We start from the raw sequence: 19,867 nt of genomic DNA on the forward strand, positions 1-19,867 counted from the left end.
AAACCAGGGCAAAGTCTGCTGTCAGCCGAGTGCCTACAGCAGCTCTGATTCCTGCTGTAGGAGAGGAGGCCGGCGTTTCTGAGAGACACAAAAGTTGCGCTGCAGAGGACAAAATGTCCCCAACGGGCACATTATCCCCCCGCTGCCCTCCCTGAACTTTCCCAGCTCTCTGCTGAAGCAGCCGATGCCGGCTCCCTGGCCAGCCCTCTGCAGCCGGCCCTGGGGGGCCAAAAGGGAATTTGATCCCCAACATCCTCAGGGTAAAACCTTGCCCACCTCAGGCTGCCCCAGGGCTTTTCTGTGCACCTCAGGAGGGATCCCACCACCGATGCCTGCACAACCAGCTCAGCTCCTGTTTCCAGCATCCTCCCTGCAAGCAAAAGCTCAAGTGGGAAGAAAACGGGACGGTCGCCATTGTCTGTGGGTTGATCTGCACCGAGGGAAAGGTATGTTGTGCCCTTCCACCACACCTGGTGAAAACAAGGCAGCGCCTTGCTTCCACCTGCGATAGCAGGTCCAGGAAAAGAGAGTTGTGGGGCAGACAGAGATACACCTCACCCTGCTAATGCATGGGAAGACCACAGAAAGCCTTGTCTTCTTGAGGATTTTACCCCCATTTGCACTAATGTTGTGCTAAGAACATCTTTTTCTTTATTTGCCAAGCTCACTGTCAGTGATAGTCTGTTGCCCAGGCCATTTGTAAGATGTTTACTGAGAAAATAAATCCATTAATTTTTTCTCATGAAAGTTTAGAGCCTTCCTGGAACGAAGGCAAGTGCAGATTTTCTACGTTCACAGATTTCTGAATGCCAATAGAAATTAGTCTAGAAACAGGCAAGCTGTAAAGCACGATGTTGAACTCTTGCCAGCCTTGTGACGGCATCATCCCATGGACTTCCGCGAACTGCTGCGCGTTGCCCCTGCTGGGGGCTCAGCATCAGGGCTCAGCGGTGCTAAACAACGCTCCAGCAGCTGAACGGGCACGAGGAGGAAAACCGACGTCATCCCAGCAAATCATCTTCACCCAGGAGAGGTCAGGGCATGGTCTAAAGGCAGGCCAGGTGCATTTCCAGATTACAGACTACATCCTTCTCTCAGCTGTGTTATTTTCATGCCAGGGAACCAACCTCTGATGATCTTGGTGCCTTTCTCGCTGATTTATACCAGTATCAGCAACGGGCCATTCAGGCCTGCGGTGCAGGAGACCTCTGGGATAAGGTCTGCTCCACTGAGACAACGATGGTCGAATGTGAGCGCATAAATCCCCCAAATAAAGCCCCTGTGGGCCAACTGTTGTCTTCAGTTATGGCACTCCGGGCCCCTACCTACAGCTTGACAGAGCTCAGCAGACTGGCAATATTTCCCGGAGTATATTAAGATAGAAAAAGGAGAAATATCAAGTCATGTTATTTTCTGCTATAAATAGGTTCAGCTTCTCTCACTTGGATCCTTGCCTGATGATGCCTGCAGAAAAGGTTGGCCCACTGGCAGGACAGCAGCCCTGAGCAATTTCAGCGATGACCCAGAGAGATTTCATCAATAGGTGGAAAATATGGGAAATATTTCACGTAGTGAGCCCAATCATTGCCTCAGGTACAGCCCAATGTATCAGCTTCAATGAAAATGCATTGGTGTAATTGGGAGTATTGGCAGACAAGCTGGAGTGAATCAGACGGAGGGGAGGGAGTGTGAGAAGTCACCGGCTGTTTGCTCTGCCGGAGATTTCCACCCCCACAGCAGACCTGGTAGAAACATGTGCCCGTGCTTCATCCTTTTCCGTGCATCATCTGCTGTCTTCGCTACCTTCAGCAGCGCCGGCACCACTGCTCCCAGCTACCAGGATCCCCAATTCCAGCAGAGAGGGAGCAAACAAATACTGGGGAGATGGGTCTTAAACAGCCCCAGCTCTCTGCTGAGTAAATGCCAAGCCTCGAAGTCAGGATTTGACACAGGTTTTTTTAGTACCGGGGGTTCTGGCAACAGCTAAGTGCCTGTTTTGTTCCAGGGCATGGTTTGGGTCTGCTGCATAACCCTCAAGTCTGCATCTTCCTTTGCCCTTACACCCTGCAGCTCAGGTACAAGGTTCATGGCACCAAAAGGCTGTTAGAGCTCGATCCCTCCTCGTACACCCAGCCACAAGCCTGCAAAATATTTCTCCTCCTGTTTCTCTTTGTCTATCTTTGTGCAAGAGGAGGGATAATGTAGACAAATAATACTGGAAAATGCAGTAATTAGGTCCGAACCTTACCTGATGTTAGTGGAGGCATGCTGCTTTACGTTGTCTAGCACTGCGAACCTTGGGGTTTTTTAGCTTCTTTTAAGGTAATTTAATAAGAAGAAACAAGGAGAGGCAGCAGCAAGTGACCAAAAGGCTCTCCGCTCAAGCTAACACCTGCGTTGCACAAGCAAAAGTGGCTGTTGGAGAGGCATTCACTGGCGAAGCAGAAGCAGAGAGGCAGCAGCAGTCTCCCACGCAGCTCGGGTAATGACAGGGTAGCAGCCAGCATCATTGTCTTATATATTAACTAAGAAAGCAGCGACCTTCTGGATTTGCTGCACTAATTGCCATGTTGCAGGGTACAGAGTGTGCTTCTTTCCAATGCCCCACCGTTTCTCTCAACTCCCCCTTTTTGTCATCTTTACTGGCACTGTGTTTATCGGCATGTAGTGCAATATCTTATATTCCCCATTAGATCGTTTATGCATGCAAACCCCCTTTCCTCTTCAGGAATTCCTTCATCCTCACACCACAGGCTGGCAAGAGCCACCTCCTATAAAGACTCTTCTGGAACCTAATCCAGCCCCATAAAATCCCCACTGAACTCAACAAAGCTTAAATCAACAAGAGCCGTCTATTTCCTGAGGTCAAACGTTTCTTTCAGTTCTATTTTAAGCCAGTGAAAAGAAACTGGGGGAAATAAAAGCTGTTTAGATACTTTTCAAGCTGTGGCTGGTGGCTCATCGGAGCACCCGCCTCCAAAGCTGGGCTCGGTGGGAGCCAGCAACCGTGCCTCTGAAATACCCAGCTCCTAATTTTGGTCCTATTGTCAAACATGACCAGAATATGTTCTGTTCCCCCAGCTTAACTGCATTTGGGAATGACCTGGCTTGGCATGCCCCAAGCTGGAGGACCCACGGAGTAATTAGTAAGCGAGGAGTCCATCATCTTTGTTTTGTCTCTAGACCTCAGTGCAGTGACTGAGGTCTGATTCATACTGACGCCGAGTTCCTTTTATATGAGAGCAAATGCAATCAAAAACCATGTCCGTCAGTGTTTTCTGTTCTTGGACTAAGTAATTGATTTTTAGCTCAGTTTCCCATGGTAACGAGGCTTTCTGATCACCAGCTGCACGTGTTGGCCTTAATAGCTTTTGAATCCACTGCTTCATTTCAGCCAAATGTGATGGCAAGATCAAGGTCTGAAGGATAATTAAGTTCCTGCAAGTTTTCTGAAAACAGGCCGTGTGTGGCAGACCCTATTAGTGCCACGTCGGTACCTTCACTGCAAATGGAAATTCAATGACTTTGTATTGGACATCAGAGACTCCACCCAGGGAAAAGCTCTTGTAAGTACCTTAACTAGGGACAAGCTTCACCCAGGGCTTCCAACCACCCGCAGGATGAAAATCCACAGGAGACCAGGCTTCCTTCCCTCTGAGTGTTTGTAGAACAACTTGCTATTTTAAGGGAGCATAAGGGGTGTTAAATAACAAATCAGTATAAAATTAGGACTGTGTGTGAGGGTCCCTCACAGAAATCCCTGGTAAAAAAATATGAGAATTTGCAGAAGTTGGTGGCTGTTGAGCATCAGAGGAGAATACCAGCAAAACAGAATATAAATCAGGAAAATATCTATGTGCAAACATCGTTCCTTTCTCTGGCCAGCCAGACTCAAACTTCTACTCAAAGCTAATTGCATTTGACTTCAGGGAGTCAAGACTGCAAGACTTCCCTGCAAACACAGGTCAAGAAGGAAGGCGGCAGGCCCCAGGGTAGCTGTGCATTAGCTCTGAGGTATATCCACACGCCGCGAGCACCTGCTGAGCCGTCAGCCCTGAGCACCCTATTCCCCACACTGCGCACGTGTCGGATCGGGCTGGAGCATCCCTGTATCTGCAGGCTGAGCTGCCAGCACAGCCCGCCGTCTAGGGCCCATCAGTGAGCCCTGGCACTGGAGCTGATGGAGGCATCTCTCCTTGTGCATTAACTACCCCCACATAACACAGACGGTGCTGTGAGCATCGCCTGTGCCCTTGCTGGGCGCTGTGGGCTCACGCTACCTCAGAACTGAGCTGGTAACTGCCCTGAGTGGCTTGAGCCTGTGTTAGAAAGCGGGACACCCTGTCCCAATCCTCAGGGAGATGTGGATGGAGGAGGAGTGTGGTCAGGCTTACCGGCGTGGGACAGAGGTTGCTTCAGCAGCAACGTGCGGTGCCCCTCGGCTGTCCCACCGCAGGGGACGGGACTAGCGCTGCTGCTTGGGAGGATGGGAGGGACCGCACTGTTGTACGGGGGCGGTGGAAAAAAAAGGGTGCTTGTGGGGGAAACATTTGGTTTAGTTCAGAAACCAGTGTGCCAGGCTGGTGCCTAAATCAGAACGTTAAGGCTAAAGCTTCCCTGGGGTCAGGGTCACAGTGCTGTCCCCAAGCAGATGCAGAGCCAGGCCAGCTGCACGCAGCCTCTTTACGATTTAAGACCAACTCAACGCAGGGCACCCGAGCTGGACCAGAGCATGTCATCCTTTACCAAAACACAAAGCCAGCCCCCACCTCAGACCCCTGCCTGGTCCCACCTGGGGCAATGCCTTCTCTGTTCTGGGATTTCATATATAAAATTCCCCATCTCTGCTCTCCGACTCCCTTGTTTGCTGTCTTCACAGCTCGTCCCATCTGTCCCCATTTTAAAATCTCCTTCCCTCCCTCTTTTCTCACTAGGTCTTCTTCTGGTGTCGCTTCTCCCACCCACAACACAGCCTCATTTGTACCTGGTCTGACCAGGCTTGCGTGCAAAGGGATTAAATCATCATTTGAACCAGCTCCAAGGGACATCACTTGGCAATGGAACCTTAAAATATTAACTAAATCAGCCGCTTCGTGCTTCGGAAGTCGTTTTTCCTGCATTGCAGATGGGGGGGTGAGCGCTCGTACTGCTTACCATCACTCTTCCTGTGTGAGCTGGCAGGCAGAGGGCGTGCAACGTGCTGTTTGCTGATGAAGAATAAAAGCGTGAGGTACACCTTTTCTTCTCTGCGAGCTGGAAATCCAGGTCTTTTATGTTGTGCTTGGAACGTTTGACTCAGCAGCTGAATTTCACCCACCACCTCCAAACCTCTCTTCCACAGGGAGCACTGCCAGTAGTTGATTGGGTGAAGGCGACAGTTTTCAGCGAGGAACTGATGCAGAGGTTTTACATTCCCAGGTAGGATGTGGCACATCCCAGCAAGGGCTTCTCTCTAAGCTCCCACACAGCAGTGGCCACAGAGCCTGCCTCTTTGTGGAACCACTGGCCCGTCCCCATCAGATTTTGGCCTTCACAGTCTCAAGGTTAGAGCAATGCAGAGTAACTGCCATCTGGGGAGGCCAAACATGCTCTCTGCCTCAAAGACGTAGCTTAATCGTGCTTGGTGAAGGGAGAAAGACGGCTTCCAGCTGGGGCTGACAGATTTGCTATGACCCCACCCAGTAAGTGAGCATCATCACAAACTCTGCCACAGATAAGAGGCTGGGACTCAGACACAGTACATGTTTTATTATTAAAAAATGCATAAAAACTAAAGACATGCTTCCCAAAGTTAGAATCTATATGTACATCTGCGCTTCCCAGGCAGCTGCAGGGAGCATAGCTTTCTGCCCTCACTGCAAATGTGCACCGCACAGGTTTTTGTTACCGTTTGTTAGGTGTTATCTTCTCACCTGCATTTACAGCATTCCAGCTAAATGAAGAGAAAACCCTGTACTGCCTGGGGTATAGGATGGAGCAGTTTGTATCTGTGACTGAGAAACTGTTCTGAACTTCTGGAGGACATTGCTGTTCAGCAGGAAACTTTACAGAAAGGATCCACGCCTAAGCCCCAGACTGAAACTCCCCTTCCCTAGGAAGTGTTCTCACTAAGGGCTGAAACTGGACCTGAATTTTGTAGTTAGCCCCGAACCTTACAATAAGCAAATACTGGGCATTGAAGGGTGGAGTGTTCTGATACCAAGTCTGCAATTTCATTTGACTTATTGGTCCCACCTTTGCCAACTCAGCAAATGATGACATTTGTGGTATTTGTTTCTGAGGAAGAACAATGTGGAATCCTAAGTCTTGTGATACTGCCGAGTTTTCAGCGCACTGGAAATAAAAGAAATTAAGATCTAGCAAATATTTAGGATAAGTAGAGTAAGATGTAACTGCACTTCCTTGCTGGGAACCACTGCACAAAACAAATGCTGATTTACAGTAAAATATTAAATTATTAAAAACCACACAAGCGCTTGCAGTTATAGTGAGTCAGACATGCTGATTGGAAAACAAAACAAAACCCGAAGAGCAAAACCATTAATTTTGCCCTGTCTGGAAGGCTGCAGTGATACTAGTCTATGTTCTGATGTGACTTTTACAGCGTGCCAGAAGACCTCCTAAATAGGAAGGCCAGTGGTTCTCAAGCTTTTTCATCACGAGGACTCTCTCTTCGGAAAGAGATCTCCCAGTTGATCCCTTCCCCCCAACACACACACCTTCCCAAAACCGATTTCACACCTTCACTACAGCAGCTACAGCACTTGGTTATTTGAAAAAGTCATAGGACTGTTAAAGAGAAAGATTAAATGAATCCTGTTTTAAAGCAAATGCTGATTCCTGCTCCTGCTGAAACTGAAGCAAGTCTGCCATTCTGTAGCTAAGCTGCCTCTTTCCTCTCCTGGAGGGCAGCACTTAGCATTAATTAGCACTGTTTCCCCATACTGCTGTTAAGTCCTCTCTACACTGTTTCCTTTCCATCCCTTTGAAGTTGGATTCTGTCCTCACACATGCCAGCTGCTCTCCCTTCCCTTCGTATTTAAATGCCAGCTGCAAGTCTGGTCAGGCCTGAATTGGCATCAAACAGAAGAAAAAGAAAGACATGAAAGAGGTATGTGGGGTGAAGAGGGATGCTGGATTTTCATTTTTTCTAATTTCATCGCTCACCAAAACATCTGAAACTCTTAAAAGGGCCTCAGACTGAGGAAGCAGCAAGTGTCACTGCATGAAATAAGCCAGATGTTCGAATTCAGTGCTGGGTAGAAGCAGATCTGCAGATCAGTTTGAGAACCACTGAGGTAGGCAACAAGTCTAGACAGTACTGCTGAGTGAACACAAGAGGAATTTTGCCCTCTTGTCCTGAATGATAGTGTAAATACCCACTAGCGTTTTCAGAGGTACCAGTCCCGAAGTCACGCAGCCAGGATTGAAGACAACATCTACACAAGAGCAAGCACTGACTGAACAGAAGGCGTATTCAGCTCTGCTCCAGCAGTCAGTGAGAAGGAGCCCGCCTTAACTTTGAACTCCTTTCAGCGGGATGCGATCAACCTGTAACCCTATTCCCCCCCTCCCCAAATCCAAGGGGATGCTGGGGTTGTGGTCCTTCCAAGCCGTCTGCCACTGCAGCCCACACAGGTGGTGAAAGCTGCAAAAGCTGCCCGAGAGCTCTGGCCAGTGCTGTTCAAAGCCACTCCAGATCCGGCATCAGAGCCCCAGGTGACACGGCACTGCGGCTGCACATATCCCGTCCCAGGGAAGCAGAGTGTCACTGCTATGTACAGGCTAACAACTTTTCTCTCCTTCTGTCTCCAGCTCATACAGAAGGCTTTTGTCCTCCCCTTCCTGCCCATCTGGATGCCTTTCACCCTCGGCATCATCTCCAAGGCACAAGGGGCTCATGATGTAGCGATAGTCACTTGTGACAGCAGCGGCCGCCCCAGCAATGGTCTCTTCACCGTCCGTGTTTCCAAAGGAGGCGTGCAGGGCAGCGTCACTCGCAGACGCCTCTTTGTCCTTCCCAATGTTGACATAGAGAGGATCTTGACTGGAAGAGAGTGTGGACATCCTCCCACGAATCATTTCCAGCTGGGACCGGAGCACTCCGAAGCTGGGGCGTAGCTTGGGCTCAGGATGCCAACATCTGCACATGAGATCATAGCTGCAAAATAGAGGGAGACAAGAGCACTGAGAAGCAGAGCAGCCACCCCCTGCAGCTCCAAACAGGGGCTCTGCTCAGTGCAGCTTAAAAAGCGTAGACACCTTCCCCAAAACCTAGTGGCTTTGGCCTTGCACAGGTGACAGCACATAGGCAGCCATTATGGATCTAATTCCTTGTTTCTTCCCATTTTCAAAGGAATTCTCATTCTGGTCAAAATAATTATTTAGACAGTACCAAAAAACCCAAAAGCCCTGTCAAAAGATGCTGAACTTCTTGGTTAAAACCTTGTTCCACTGTCTCCAGAGAGCTAGAATAGGACTGTGAGTGTGGCACCATTTAGCAATAGCTTTTCAATTTATTCACAAAAAGCATCCCAACAATCTCTGCCATGACTGAAGCCATCCCTCCAAATTCTAGTTCAATAGCAGATAAAAACCAGGAAGAAAGAAAACAAGAGATCCAACTGTGGGAGGTGCAAGTTATTTCCAGAATATTCTTTTTTCACACCATGTTAACTCAGTGCTGCCGGCGTAATGGAGGTGTGCTGCTGTTGCTGCCCGACAGGTTGCCAGCGGGACTGGAAAAAGGCACAGTGGGTTTGTTCAGAAGGCTGCGGAGGAATGGACAACAGCTTCACTGCTGGAAGAGGGAAGCTGAAATGGCCTTTCTACTACAAAGGCACCACCCCTACGCAGAAGATGTGTTCAGTGCCGTTAGCAGCCTCAGGCCCCATCCTGCAGCATCTCTCCTGCAGTCAAACGCCAGCCACCTCAGCCTTGGTTGCCCAAGGGCCAGCATCAGTAGATGTTGCTGGCTCCGATGGCCTGTGCTTGGGCAAGGGGCGAGGAGCTCTGCTCTCCCGCAGCTGCCTTCGCAGCTCAGCGCCGGCGCTGGCTGGCCTCCCGCCGGCCAGGCCTCCCGCCGGAGCCCACTGGGCTGGAGCGTGGCCAGAGCCATTGTCCTCCTTCTCTTTGTGCATCACCCACAAGACTGGCAGCTGCATTCCTATGGCATTATTGTTGCCAGTTCTGCAGGGAACAGGAACAAAGCACAGTACTGGCCCTGAAAAACACCGCAGACAAATGAACCTCAGTTAAACTTGTAAATGGAAAAAATCTGATATGGCCTTTACGGGGAAATAAAGCATTTCATGATGGCTTTTATTTTACTTTTTGTGTCCCTTGCTTGCTACCAGCTTTACAAGACTGGTTTTGATCTCACACTAGTTTTACTTCTTCTACTTCTATGGTTCAGTTGTCTTAATCCTGATATACGTCCCTCACAAACAGTAGAAATAACTCTAAACGCTCCAGATAAAATAGAAACTTCCTATTCTGTGGCCCCAAATTAAATATCTTCTTTTACCCTCACTCGCAAACAGCAGAAATTCATTTGAAAGAAAGGTAGAAAACTACTGGCTGTACTGAATCGGCCCCAAAGTCCATTTGCCCCAGTAACCTCCCTCTGAGAGTGGCCAGTAGCAGACGCCTGGGGAAAGCACATAAGCTGAGGGTGAGCATGTAGTGAGATTTTTCTGTATATTTTCCCAGGTCTCAATAACCTATAGCTCAAGAGCCTCTTGAAATGGAGGTTGTGCCTTTTTAGTAGTTTTTGATGGATTTTAGTTCAATGCCTAGCAGGTTTTTGAATCTCTTCTCTACTTTTGGTATCTATAACATCTGATGGCCATAAGCTCCACAACTTGGAACCAAAGCTACTCACAGCAGTCAAGATGCAGACGTATAATGAATTTAAGCACTGGTATAATGATGTTTTCATTTAAACTCAGGAACAGTTAAAATGAACTGCTGAGAAGATAAAAGTGTACAGCTTTAATAGCAAGAGTACAGATTATTCCCTATGTGGAAGAAAGGCTGGAGAAAGAAAACCACATGAAATAATCCACCATCAGAGCAGCAGGGAAGAGGGAGGAAAGAGGACTTCATGTTGTCCATTTTACACACAAGGAATGGCTTGAAAAGGCCACTAAAGTCAGTGCTCATAGTTATGTTTTGCTTTGGGCACAACAGAGAAAACAGACTTGCTTGGGTACTCAGTGAAATGATTTAACCTTGTCCAGACTAGACAAGCTTTTACCCTGGGAGAAGTTATGGTGACACTCCCTGGGGGACCTCAGCCCCATGTGTGGACTCCAGGAAACTCCAGCCACCACCCATGCAACAAGGGTTCCTGAGCAAACATTTCACGTAACCTGCTGGCCAAGAATGGTCCCTTGGCCGCAGGACTAAGGCAGGACCACAGGCTGCAGCATGTGGCTGCCTGCTCCCCCGTGGGCTACCTGAGTCCTTCCTGCAAGTCTGAAAATGTCTGAAACCAGTATCTGCAAGATTGTCCCGGTTTGTTTCCACCTGTAATTTAAGGTGGGACACTGATCTACAGAACCTTAGATCCTCCTATCTGCTCTCTTCTCTTTCATCACGCTATTTCTGTGAGAGTAGTAGATCCAATTTTGAAAACTGGGCCAAGCTTTGAAAGACACATGCAGGCCACTGCCTCTGCAATCCAGTTTCCTTGTAGTCTTGATAGATTGCTTTTCTATTCAGCCTTCAGGGTGTGCCATGAAACTCATCTCTTTTCTCAGATGCTGGCCTGAGAAGGTAGGGAGCAGTGAGTTTCTGGAAACACAGTTACAGTTGCCATAAAGCCAAGAGCTGCTAATGTTGACACTGTTCAAACCCTTGAGCCAAGTTAGCTGCTCGTGTAGCTACCACAGGTTCCAGGCAGCTCTGCCAGCAGAGAGTATCTGGTAGCTAACCCAGAGACTTTCTAGTGAATGCCTCTGTGTCCTGGAAAGTGGATAGATTCAGATCAGCAACCCAGCCAGCTGCCCCTGTTTCCTTCCAGAGAGCCAAACTTCTCAAGGAATCACATGTCAGTAGGGCGAGGAAGTACTCACACATCTTCCAGGCACTCTGGCGGCTGCTTCAGCCTGTTCCCGCTGATGAGGTAGTTGTAGATTTCTGCATTCTCAATACCGGCATAAGGGGTTTGCCCTCGGGTCACAATCTCCCACATGGTCACTCCAAACGCCCACTGAAAGGGAACAGCACACAGAACAAGTGAACAGACAGTTCCCTGCTCACTGGGGTGGGGTTTCAGCATGCTCAGACTGTGCTGACCCTTCCAGTTTGGGGTAATGTCATGTGAGCAGCAGTGATGCAAGGACTATCCAAACTCTAGCTAGAAAACAAAGAAACGACCCATCAGATGCTGCTGATTCTGACACATCATCTCGGGAGACACCTGAAGGCCCTGCCTGGCCCCATCCTGCAGTGGAGCAAGGGAAGATTGGGAGCTACTGCTGTTTTCCACCTGCAGACCTCTCCCAAGCATCTCCTACTCGTGGTTCTTTAAGGAATGTGGTATCAGTTTTGTGGTTCCCAGCTATAAGAAGATTTTGATTTGGGGCTCACAAATCAGTTTCTTAATTCATTGAGCCAGATTCTGAGGTACTGGAAATGTACAGGCACAAACAAAAGCAGAGTTTAGTCAATAAGCAGGGCGAGGAACAAACCACTCATGGCTCATATTCATTTGTGCTCTACACTACAACAGTCATACTTGTACATTTAAAGTAAACTGCAAGGTTTGTTAGGTGCAAAAATTACTATTTTCATAAGCCAAACCCTGTCCAGTGTCTATTGTACACTGGCTGAAGTAGCGATCACCAATCACTAAACACTGTCTACAGTGGTTACAGCAATCACTGGGCAACACAGCAGCTAAGTTACAAGGCACTCTTGGTGATCTCTTCAGGGACACTGTGACATGGATAACTGCAAAGGGAAGTCCACAGGCCTGAAGGAGAAAACTAATGTGAAACCAGATCAAAAGGCAGTAAGGAAGAGGGCAGAATGTATCAGAACTAAAAAAAAAAAACAAAGGGAAAGGAAGCAAAAATTTCAAATGAATGGGTTTAGCCTCACTCCCCAGGGGCAAAGTTATGGGCTGGAGTGTCTAAGCACTGATATATTCAGAATCTATGAAGTTCCACCAATGCCTTCTCTAGGACAGAGTACCTTTGCTGCATTTGTACATGAGTGTGGGGGTTATATGCGTTTCAAATGCCACCTTCAAATTGTCATGCAGAAGAGAAAGGAAAAAGAATAAGAGTAAGAAAGGAGAGACTGCATAAAGAGAGAGGAATAGGAAGAGGAGAAGGGGCAAGGTGAAGGAGAGGATGGGGATAAGCACTGAAAAATGAGGACCAGAGGACAACAGGAAAAGGGTTATGTCTTCTGCCATAATCCACTTGCGCATATTTTCAGTCTCGAGTTCTGACAGCACCCAAAGCAGAGGTAGCACTGTCCCTCAAACACAAGGCAGACTCCCTTTCCCATCACCAGGGTCTTTTCCCAGCCTCAGTGAATACAGGATTCTTCCACTTCAGTGGGAATACAAGTGGTCTTCAAATGCACTACAGCAAAACTCACCACATCACTGTGTGTTGTGTACAGATTATCCGCCAGACTTTCCAGAGCAAGCCACTTCACTGGCAGCTTGGAGGCACAGCCCTGACGGTAGTAGTCCCCACTGTAGATTTTCTTAGAAAGCCCAAAGTCTGCAACACTCACGTTCATGTTCTCATCCAACCTAAGGGAAAGTTTTCATGAATGAGGAAAGCATTTATTGACTACCTCAGGCAAAAAAAAAAAAGTTATGTCCAGGGAACTGAGGTATAGAGTTTACCAAGTATTACCCAGAAGGATAATGACTTCATCTACTTGATGACCAATGTGAAATAGTTTAGTGGCTTCAATTCAGTTCCTTGAGACTAACAGGGAGAGAATTAGGACTAAGGAAGTAAGGAAACGGCTATGCTTAGGTGGTCTACTCAGTTATGCAAAGTGAACTCAGATACTTTCTGTAGTTTCCAAGATTATCATCAGAGGACACCTGAAGTGCTCACTACTGCCTCCAAGGCCTGCACCCTGTATAGGCCATCAAAAAAAATAGGGTGCTTGCCTAGACCGTCTATTACAACTCCTCAAACTACATCTGCAACATCTTCTCTCCAGGCCTGGTTAATGGTCTGAATTGCTCTGTCACCCACTTAAACATAGACACGACAGTAAATAGTGCACGTAAGGCCCACAAAGACTTCATGCTCCCAGGCCTCATAAATGACTCCTGGCTTTCCCCAGAAGGTGTGCTGCAATAGCCATTCAGCTTCCTCTGGAGGAAGTCTGTATTTCTTAGATGTTTAAAAATAGGAAATCAGTATGGGTTTCTCGTAAATGTCAAAGCAGGCTAACCCATCATTTTTCATTATGACTATCAGGCTCCTGTCTGTACATCTGGACATTCAAATGCCTTTGGAAATCTGCATCTCATTGCAGATTTTACCAGTTGTTGTGGTTTTGTTCAGAGGCAGAGTTCTGTCTGCCAGAATGAGTTGTGCCTTATTCTGTTCTCAGGGAAGAAGCAGAGAGGAAAAGATAAAAAACGGCTTTTCTTCCCTTCAAAGCAGGCAAGGTAGTTTGGGGACAAGAACAGCAATGTGGGATCATACAGTGTGTTCACCATGCAATTATTTCTAAAGGCATTCTCCACAAGCTTTCAGGGAAATTCTCCATTTCTTATATTGTGATAATCAAGTCCTCAAAATAGATACAAGAAATACAGACTTCAGGCTACAATGAAAGTTCCTTTCTCCTAACACAGCCAAAACCATTCTCTCCTGTTGGTTACATTATACTGCGGAACAAGTAGCCCATACTGATGCACAGCCATTAAAGTGGCTAATTAGAGACACATATTGTAATCAACTCTGTGAAACTAGATGCGCAGACCACTGATGGAAAAGTTCCATATAAATAGGGTCTATTTGGAAGCTCAGTGTTAGGAGTTGCTCCCAGCACCACCACACACCTCCAGCCCTGCAACCATGGCTCCCCTATGCCTATTGTCACTTAAATGCAAAGACCAGCATCCTCGGACAGGACACCCCGAATTTCTGTCACACGAAAGGCTTTTCATCCCTCTCTCACCCACTCTGGTCTTTCTGTTCTCTAGAAACTCATGGGTCACTTACATGCAGTTCCGAGCTGCAAGGTCCCTGTGTATGAAATTTTTTGAGCTCAAGTACTCCATCCCACTGGCAATGTCAATCATGAACTTGAGGAGTGTCTGAACAGGCAAATTCTGAAAAAAATAATAGTTTATGTTTTGTTCCTGAAAACTTTCAAGCACATATAGCAAAATTGTGAGATTTGCTGCTAGCTTACTGAGCAGGGATGGGGGATATAGGGAGGGGATGGAATGCAGGAGTTGCTCCTCAACATGCTCGGAATGAAGTATTTCAACATCACATCTCACCATTTTCTCTGGTATTAAAATCCAGTCATCTACCAATGCCTTTGGGAGACCAACCCTGAACTGACACAAGTACATTCTCTGAAAATCTATACACTCCCAGAAGGAATTCTACAGTAAGACAGACTTACAAAAGGGTTTTCCCCAATTCGTGACATCAGCAGAAAAGCATGAAGGTCTCCATGCTTCATGAAGGGCAGGATCACCATGGGAATTGGGAGACGGCCCTTGGGACGGCTCCGTAGACTGACTCCTAATAAAAACACACATAGCAAAAGGGTTTTAGCAAACAGATCAGTCCCAAGGGGAATCTTACAGGCCACTGTGCCTTTCCCTTACAAATCTGGAGGAAAATGTGCAGTTTTGGTGGGTAGGTTCCATGCTCCAAGCCACTTTGCATGGCTTCAGGCCAGGAGGTGTTGAGATACCTCTAACGCTGTTTACTTTAGACTCAGTACTAAGTGCCTACTGCCTCTCAGCTCTTCTTGCAGGACCGGCTATAAATATTTCTAGGATCACTCCAAACCAGACAGCCCTGAAGTCCAGGCTCTGCAGAGCAATCTCCACATTCTGGAAATTGCCTGTGTTCCATAGTGTCCACCCACAAATGTCTTGCTTCTTACTCAGTATTTTGGAAAGTCACAATCTCCCCTCTCTCTATTCATCTACCAACCCACCTATTCACATTTCACAGCAGTTTAGACATATCTCAGCCAGGCAAACTCTCCCTGTAGGATTTGCAAGAACCAAAGAAATGGCTTAAATAAGAGATGCTTATTAATGGTGTACGAAAGCAAGTGTCGTGAGCACTTACACACACTCCAACTCCCTATAGGCCTGATATATGCAGGACTCCAGGCAGCACAGAGCATTAGCACCGCTGCTGGACAGCAGTGGGGGTGAGTATGTGAGGCTGTGTGGGATTGTGCAGGAAAGGGACGTGCTCTGTGGCACAAGCAGCAGCGCTGGCTTACCAATCAGTTTAGTGACATGTGGGTGGTCAAACTCCTTCATACAAGCAGCCTCTCGCAGGAACTCCTCAATGTCAGTTGAGGTAAAGATATCCGCTGGAAAAAAAGTGACTGTAAGTTTTCTTCCTTTGTGGGTAGCTCCAAGGGACTTTACAGATAATCAGACACTTGTTCTTTGTGGCACAGCACATCCTCTCAGACCTACAGCTAGATGAGCCAGTTTACAACAAAGCAGAGCCTGACACCTTCTCCCAGGATGGGCGGCAGTAAGCACACATCAGGGACATCTAGTAAATTGGTTCTTGGCAGAGTATAGACCTGCTGATTAGCAGCTCTTTTCTCAGTAACAACTTTCCTTGGAAGCCATGCAAATCATGTGTGGGTAAAAGATGGAAGAATTAATTAGCTAAAAGGACCTAATACAATGTCAGGGAGAGGAGATGTCACATACAATTAAAGAAAATGTTGAAACTGAGGAGATGGCCTGGAGCCCCCATCTGGCACAGCAGACCCCAGTTCATCTCTGATAAGGAAGGCATGAAAGATCAACGTTTTTATGTCTCAGCATGACTGAGTCTTCTTAGGTGCTAGAGCTAAGATTTCTTAAATAACCACACTACTGGAGAGCTTGGACCAAATTCAACAGTGACATGCATCAACATAAATTTGGATTAAATTATTTCTCATTGCTATTACTCCAGATTTATGGAAGTATATCAGTGTAATCAAGAATTAGCCCAGTGGACTACTTCTTCCACTGCTGCTGCTGAATTTAGCAGAAGTCCTCCAGTCCTGCTGCAAGATCTCAGACCTGTAGGAGAGTATTCACGTTATCTGCTTTAGGCAAGTAATTTAAGTATGATTCAGAAAACAGAAGTAGATTCCTGTTTAACAGTCGATGGAGAAAGGAAGGTGCCTCTGGAGGGTGACAAGAGAGTTTCCAAGTTACATGCCTGAAGCTAGATAGTCTGACTACACAAAAACTTTCAAACTGATTATTGTTGAAACTGGATAAAATGATGCAACTTACACTAATGTGGTACTAGTATATTTAGTACAAACTGGTATTCTGTGGCAGCCAAACTCAGCTCGAGATAAGTGTGACTCCTTACAGGCAACAGGGGTGAAATAAAATAGGTTAACATATATATACATAAATATATGCACATACTTGCTTTGACTTACACCTATCTATCAATTGCTTTTCCTGTTACAGACTTCAGCCTGACGAACGTGTTAGTTGCCCTTGTTACGTACACCCATCAAATGACAAATCAGAAGGGAGTTTGACTACTTAGTCAAATATGCTTGACTGAAGTGAGTTAGCTCGTTGCTGCATTCAGCCCAAACGCTCTTCTGGCTGTCTATGCCACATGATGTAGTGCTGTGTTGAATCAAGCAACTGAATGAGATCCTCTATACACAGAAGAGGCTGTAGCTATGACTTGGTTTTGGTTGCACTCACCACATGCTAGGTGCTGTACAAGCAACTAAGGTGGTATAGGTCCTTCCCTCAAGAGCTTCCACTACAAGACTGACATAAAAGGAGTGGGAGACAACATGGGTAGAGTGGCTGAGTGGGAAGCTCAGAGAGGAGTAAAGAGCATCGGGGGATGTTTGATGCATAACAGGACAGATAGCATTTAATCTTTCCAAGCTCTCTTAAGTACTTCAGGTAGCCCTGCTCTCACTTACCTTTCAGCATCTTCACTGCCACTTTCTGGAAAGAGCCATCATCTAGCTTCAGTAATGCCTCTCGAACTGACCCAAACTCCCCTGTGAAATGACCAGAACAGGCAGTGAGGGAACAGCTTCTTGTGAAGAAAGTATGATTCACAACAGGTTCACTCCAAGGGTCACTGGCAAAGAAGCTGAATAACCATAAGAAATACAGCTACCAGCTTCATTTTCATTCTGCAGTTCCAGCCAGCAGCTTTCAGCATATGTGTGCCTAGAAGAGGTAGCACTACCAGTAGACAGAGGCCACTGTGCTGGCAGCCCAGAAGGCAAAGGAAAACAAGAGGAAAAGAAAGCAATCCTCCACCAGATGCATGATGCAGAGTCAGAGTACAAGCTGGGATCCCAGGCAGACATTTCTGGGGAAGCCATATCATGAAGGATGAGTCTGAGTGAGGCTCTGGTCAGAGAAGAGGCTATTAGCTGGAGCAGTGAGTGGATGAGTTGGCCGAGGAAGCTCTCAGTGCTGACAGCCATCAGAGCTGACCAATGGTGCCAGGACTCAACCATTTGAGACACAGTCAGGCCTTATCTCTCAAAACTCAGGGAATTACTTCTATGAATCACAGCTAACCAGACAAAACATAGAACGCCCACTTGTGTGTGCATGTTATGCTAATTCACAGGAGGAAGTGTTTACCCTGGTGTGTTCTCTAAGGGAGATAAGAAGAAATGCAACTGGCCAAATCCTCTTCAAATTATTTTAGCCTGGAGTGGCTTTATACCACACCATAACAGCCTCTTTGCATTAGATCTGGCCCTAGATTTGCTCTCCCTGATTTTGTAACGGCTTACCCCACCCAAAATGCATTAGTATGAGGAACTCTGGTACTGAAAAGAAGGAAACAAAATATGGCACTTGGGACACCTACCCCAAAAACATTATCTTTCCACTAGCTTTTCACCAGTGTCCTTCACTACTTACTGTATGGCACATGCTTATTTCACAATAACCACAAGCAGTGGATCTGACCACAAAAGAGGAAAATGGGAAGGAGCGAAGGTATTTTGTACTGCTTCCGTATCATGGAGCTGTTGCTCAGCTGCAGAGTCAGCAGAGCCCACGATAACGCAGAAATACTGTCTTACAACCTGTATGCTGAGCATGGGGTTGTGGGAATGGGGCTGACGACACACACCAGATCCCGCCAGCTACCATCCTCCTACCAAGGCCCCACTGCAGCCAATTTCCACTTTGTTATCTCTCATGGGGACAGCCCAGAAGGGTTGAAGCAGGATCTCAGAAACTGGCCAAGAGCTGACACTCACAAACAGATGACACATGTGTTTAATTACTTAGCATCGTTAAGCCTTCTGAGACCACTTCTGCAGGAAGGTCATCTTCCTGCTCTGAAAGAAACTCATTTGTTCTAGGAGGGATGGAGCAGAAGAAAGCTCCCAGTAAGAAAGGGACAAAGAAAACTGCAGTAGAACTAGTCTTACAGAGAAAAAGGAAGCCAAACACTTCAGCTTCCTTTTGCTTATGACCCCTGACTTACGCTTCTCTCTTAGTTATTGGCTCTATCATTACACGTTTTCACTTATTTCTAGAGATTGCCTTCAGCCTGAGAAGCAGGGAAGGATGATTCACAGTTAGCACGTTGGCCTGCCATTTGGGAAATCTAAATTCAAAACTATCTTTTCACACAGAGTTTCTGGGCCAATTTTTTAGCTAAAGTTAAGTGAAAAGCATCCTACCTTTACTCTGCCCATCCTACCTGACCTGAAAACCTCAGAGAAATGTTAGGAGCACCTGTGTGGGAGATCCAGATGGAGATCCACAATCAGAAGAGCTCCTAAGGACCTGAACTAGTGAGGACAAATGTCAGCAAAATTCAGTATCTGTTCCAAATGGGTCTCTATAAGAGCCCAAACTAAAATCTGGACTCAAACCACCCCAGACATTGAGAATATCCGAAACTGAATCAACATTTTTTTTGAGGGGTTGGAGTGTTTGAGGTAGATCACCTCTGTCTCTGTACTGTCTCAGCCCATTTAATACTTGATGCACGCTTGTGTAAATGGAAGGAATTCTATAGCACCACTTTGTTAGTAGAAAGAGCAGAAGTTTAATTGAATATTCCTTTGTTTAAATCTCTGAAAGAAATTCACACGCCAGTGAATCAACAGCATGTTGGAAAGCTGAACATAGACTGCAGTTCATGAGTCTGTAGAGCCATATTATAGGAATGGCTTAGCCAATATCCTCTTAGTTATGCTAAACCTTTGAAATGTTTTACCCCAGCGGAAGAGAAAGTTCCATTTAAATTGCCACCTACAAGGAGAAGGAGAGAAAATAGGCTGCTTATAATTGCTTCTCCCTACTCAATAGTAAAGGTAACACAAGTGGGACTTACAATGTAAAGCCTTGTTCAGTTTTGGTTCTTACCTTTGCCCAACATTCTTCCCAAGGTGAACTGCTGTTCCTGTATTAGGACATCTTTGAGTTTCGTCTTCAGCTCGTCACTGATCCCTACACTCTCCACTGGAAAAAACACAAAGAAAGAGTCAAATAAGGTATGCTTAAATATTCTGTCACAACATCAAGAGTCACCTGTTCTAATCTCTATCTCCTATCCGATTCCCATACTGTAAGTGGAAAAAACTGAAAAAAACAGAGTTCCCTTCCATGTCCTCTAGCCTCACCACAGAAAAGAGGCTA

The 19,867-nt window shown here is 46.7% G+C and overlaps 1 protein-coding gene across 7 annotated transcripts in view; it reads right to left on the reverse strand.

Annotated features, from left to right (window-relative positions):
- Positions 1–5,733: 5,733 nt before the first annotated feature.
- Positions 5,734–19,867, reverse strand: part of TYRO3 (TYRO3 protein tyrosine kinase) — a 44,104-nt gene continuing 29,970 nt past the window's right edge. For all 7 annotated transcript variants that reach the window (XM_075030699.1, XM_075030696.1, XM_075030698.1 and 4 more), the window contains 8 exons: positions 19,595–19,690; positions 17,164–17,244; positions 15,472–15,564; positions 14,629–14,750; positions 14,217–14,326; positions 12,616–12,775; positions 11,079–11,215; positions 5,734–8,161 (listed from right to left, as the gene is read on the reverse strand). In XM_075030699.1, the coding sequence (XP_074886800.1) occupies positions 7,786–8,161; positions 11,079–11,215; positions 12,616–12,775; positions 14,217–14,326; positions 14,629–14,750; positions 15,472–15,564; positions 17,164–17,244; positions 19,595–19,690 (1,175 nt within the window). In that variant the 3' untranslated portion in view covers positions 5,734–7,785. The remainder of the gene's footprint in view (positions 8,162–11,078; positions 11,216–12,615; positions 12,776–14,216; positions 14,327–14,628; positions 14,751–15,471; positions 15,565–17,163; positions 17,245–19,594; positions 19,691–19,867) is intronic.

The sequence above is a fragment of the Buteo buteo genome, chromosome 6, assembly GCF_964188355.1.
Source record: "Buteo buteo chromosome 6, bButBut1.hap1.1, whole genome shotgun sequence".
NCBI classification, from domain to species: Eukaryota; Metazoa; Chordata; class Aves; order Accipitriformes; family Accipitridae; genus Buteo; species Buteo buteo.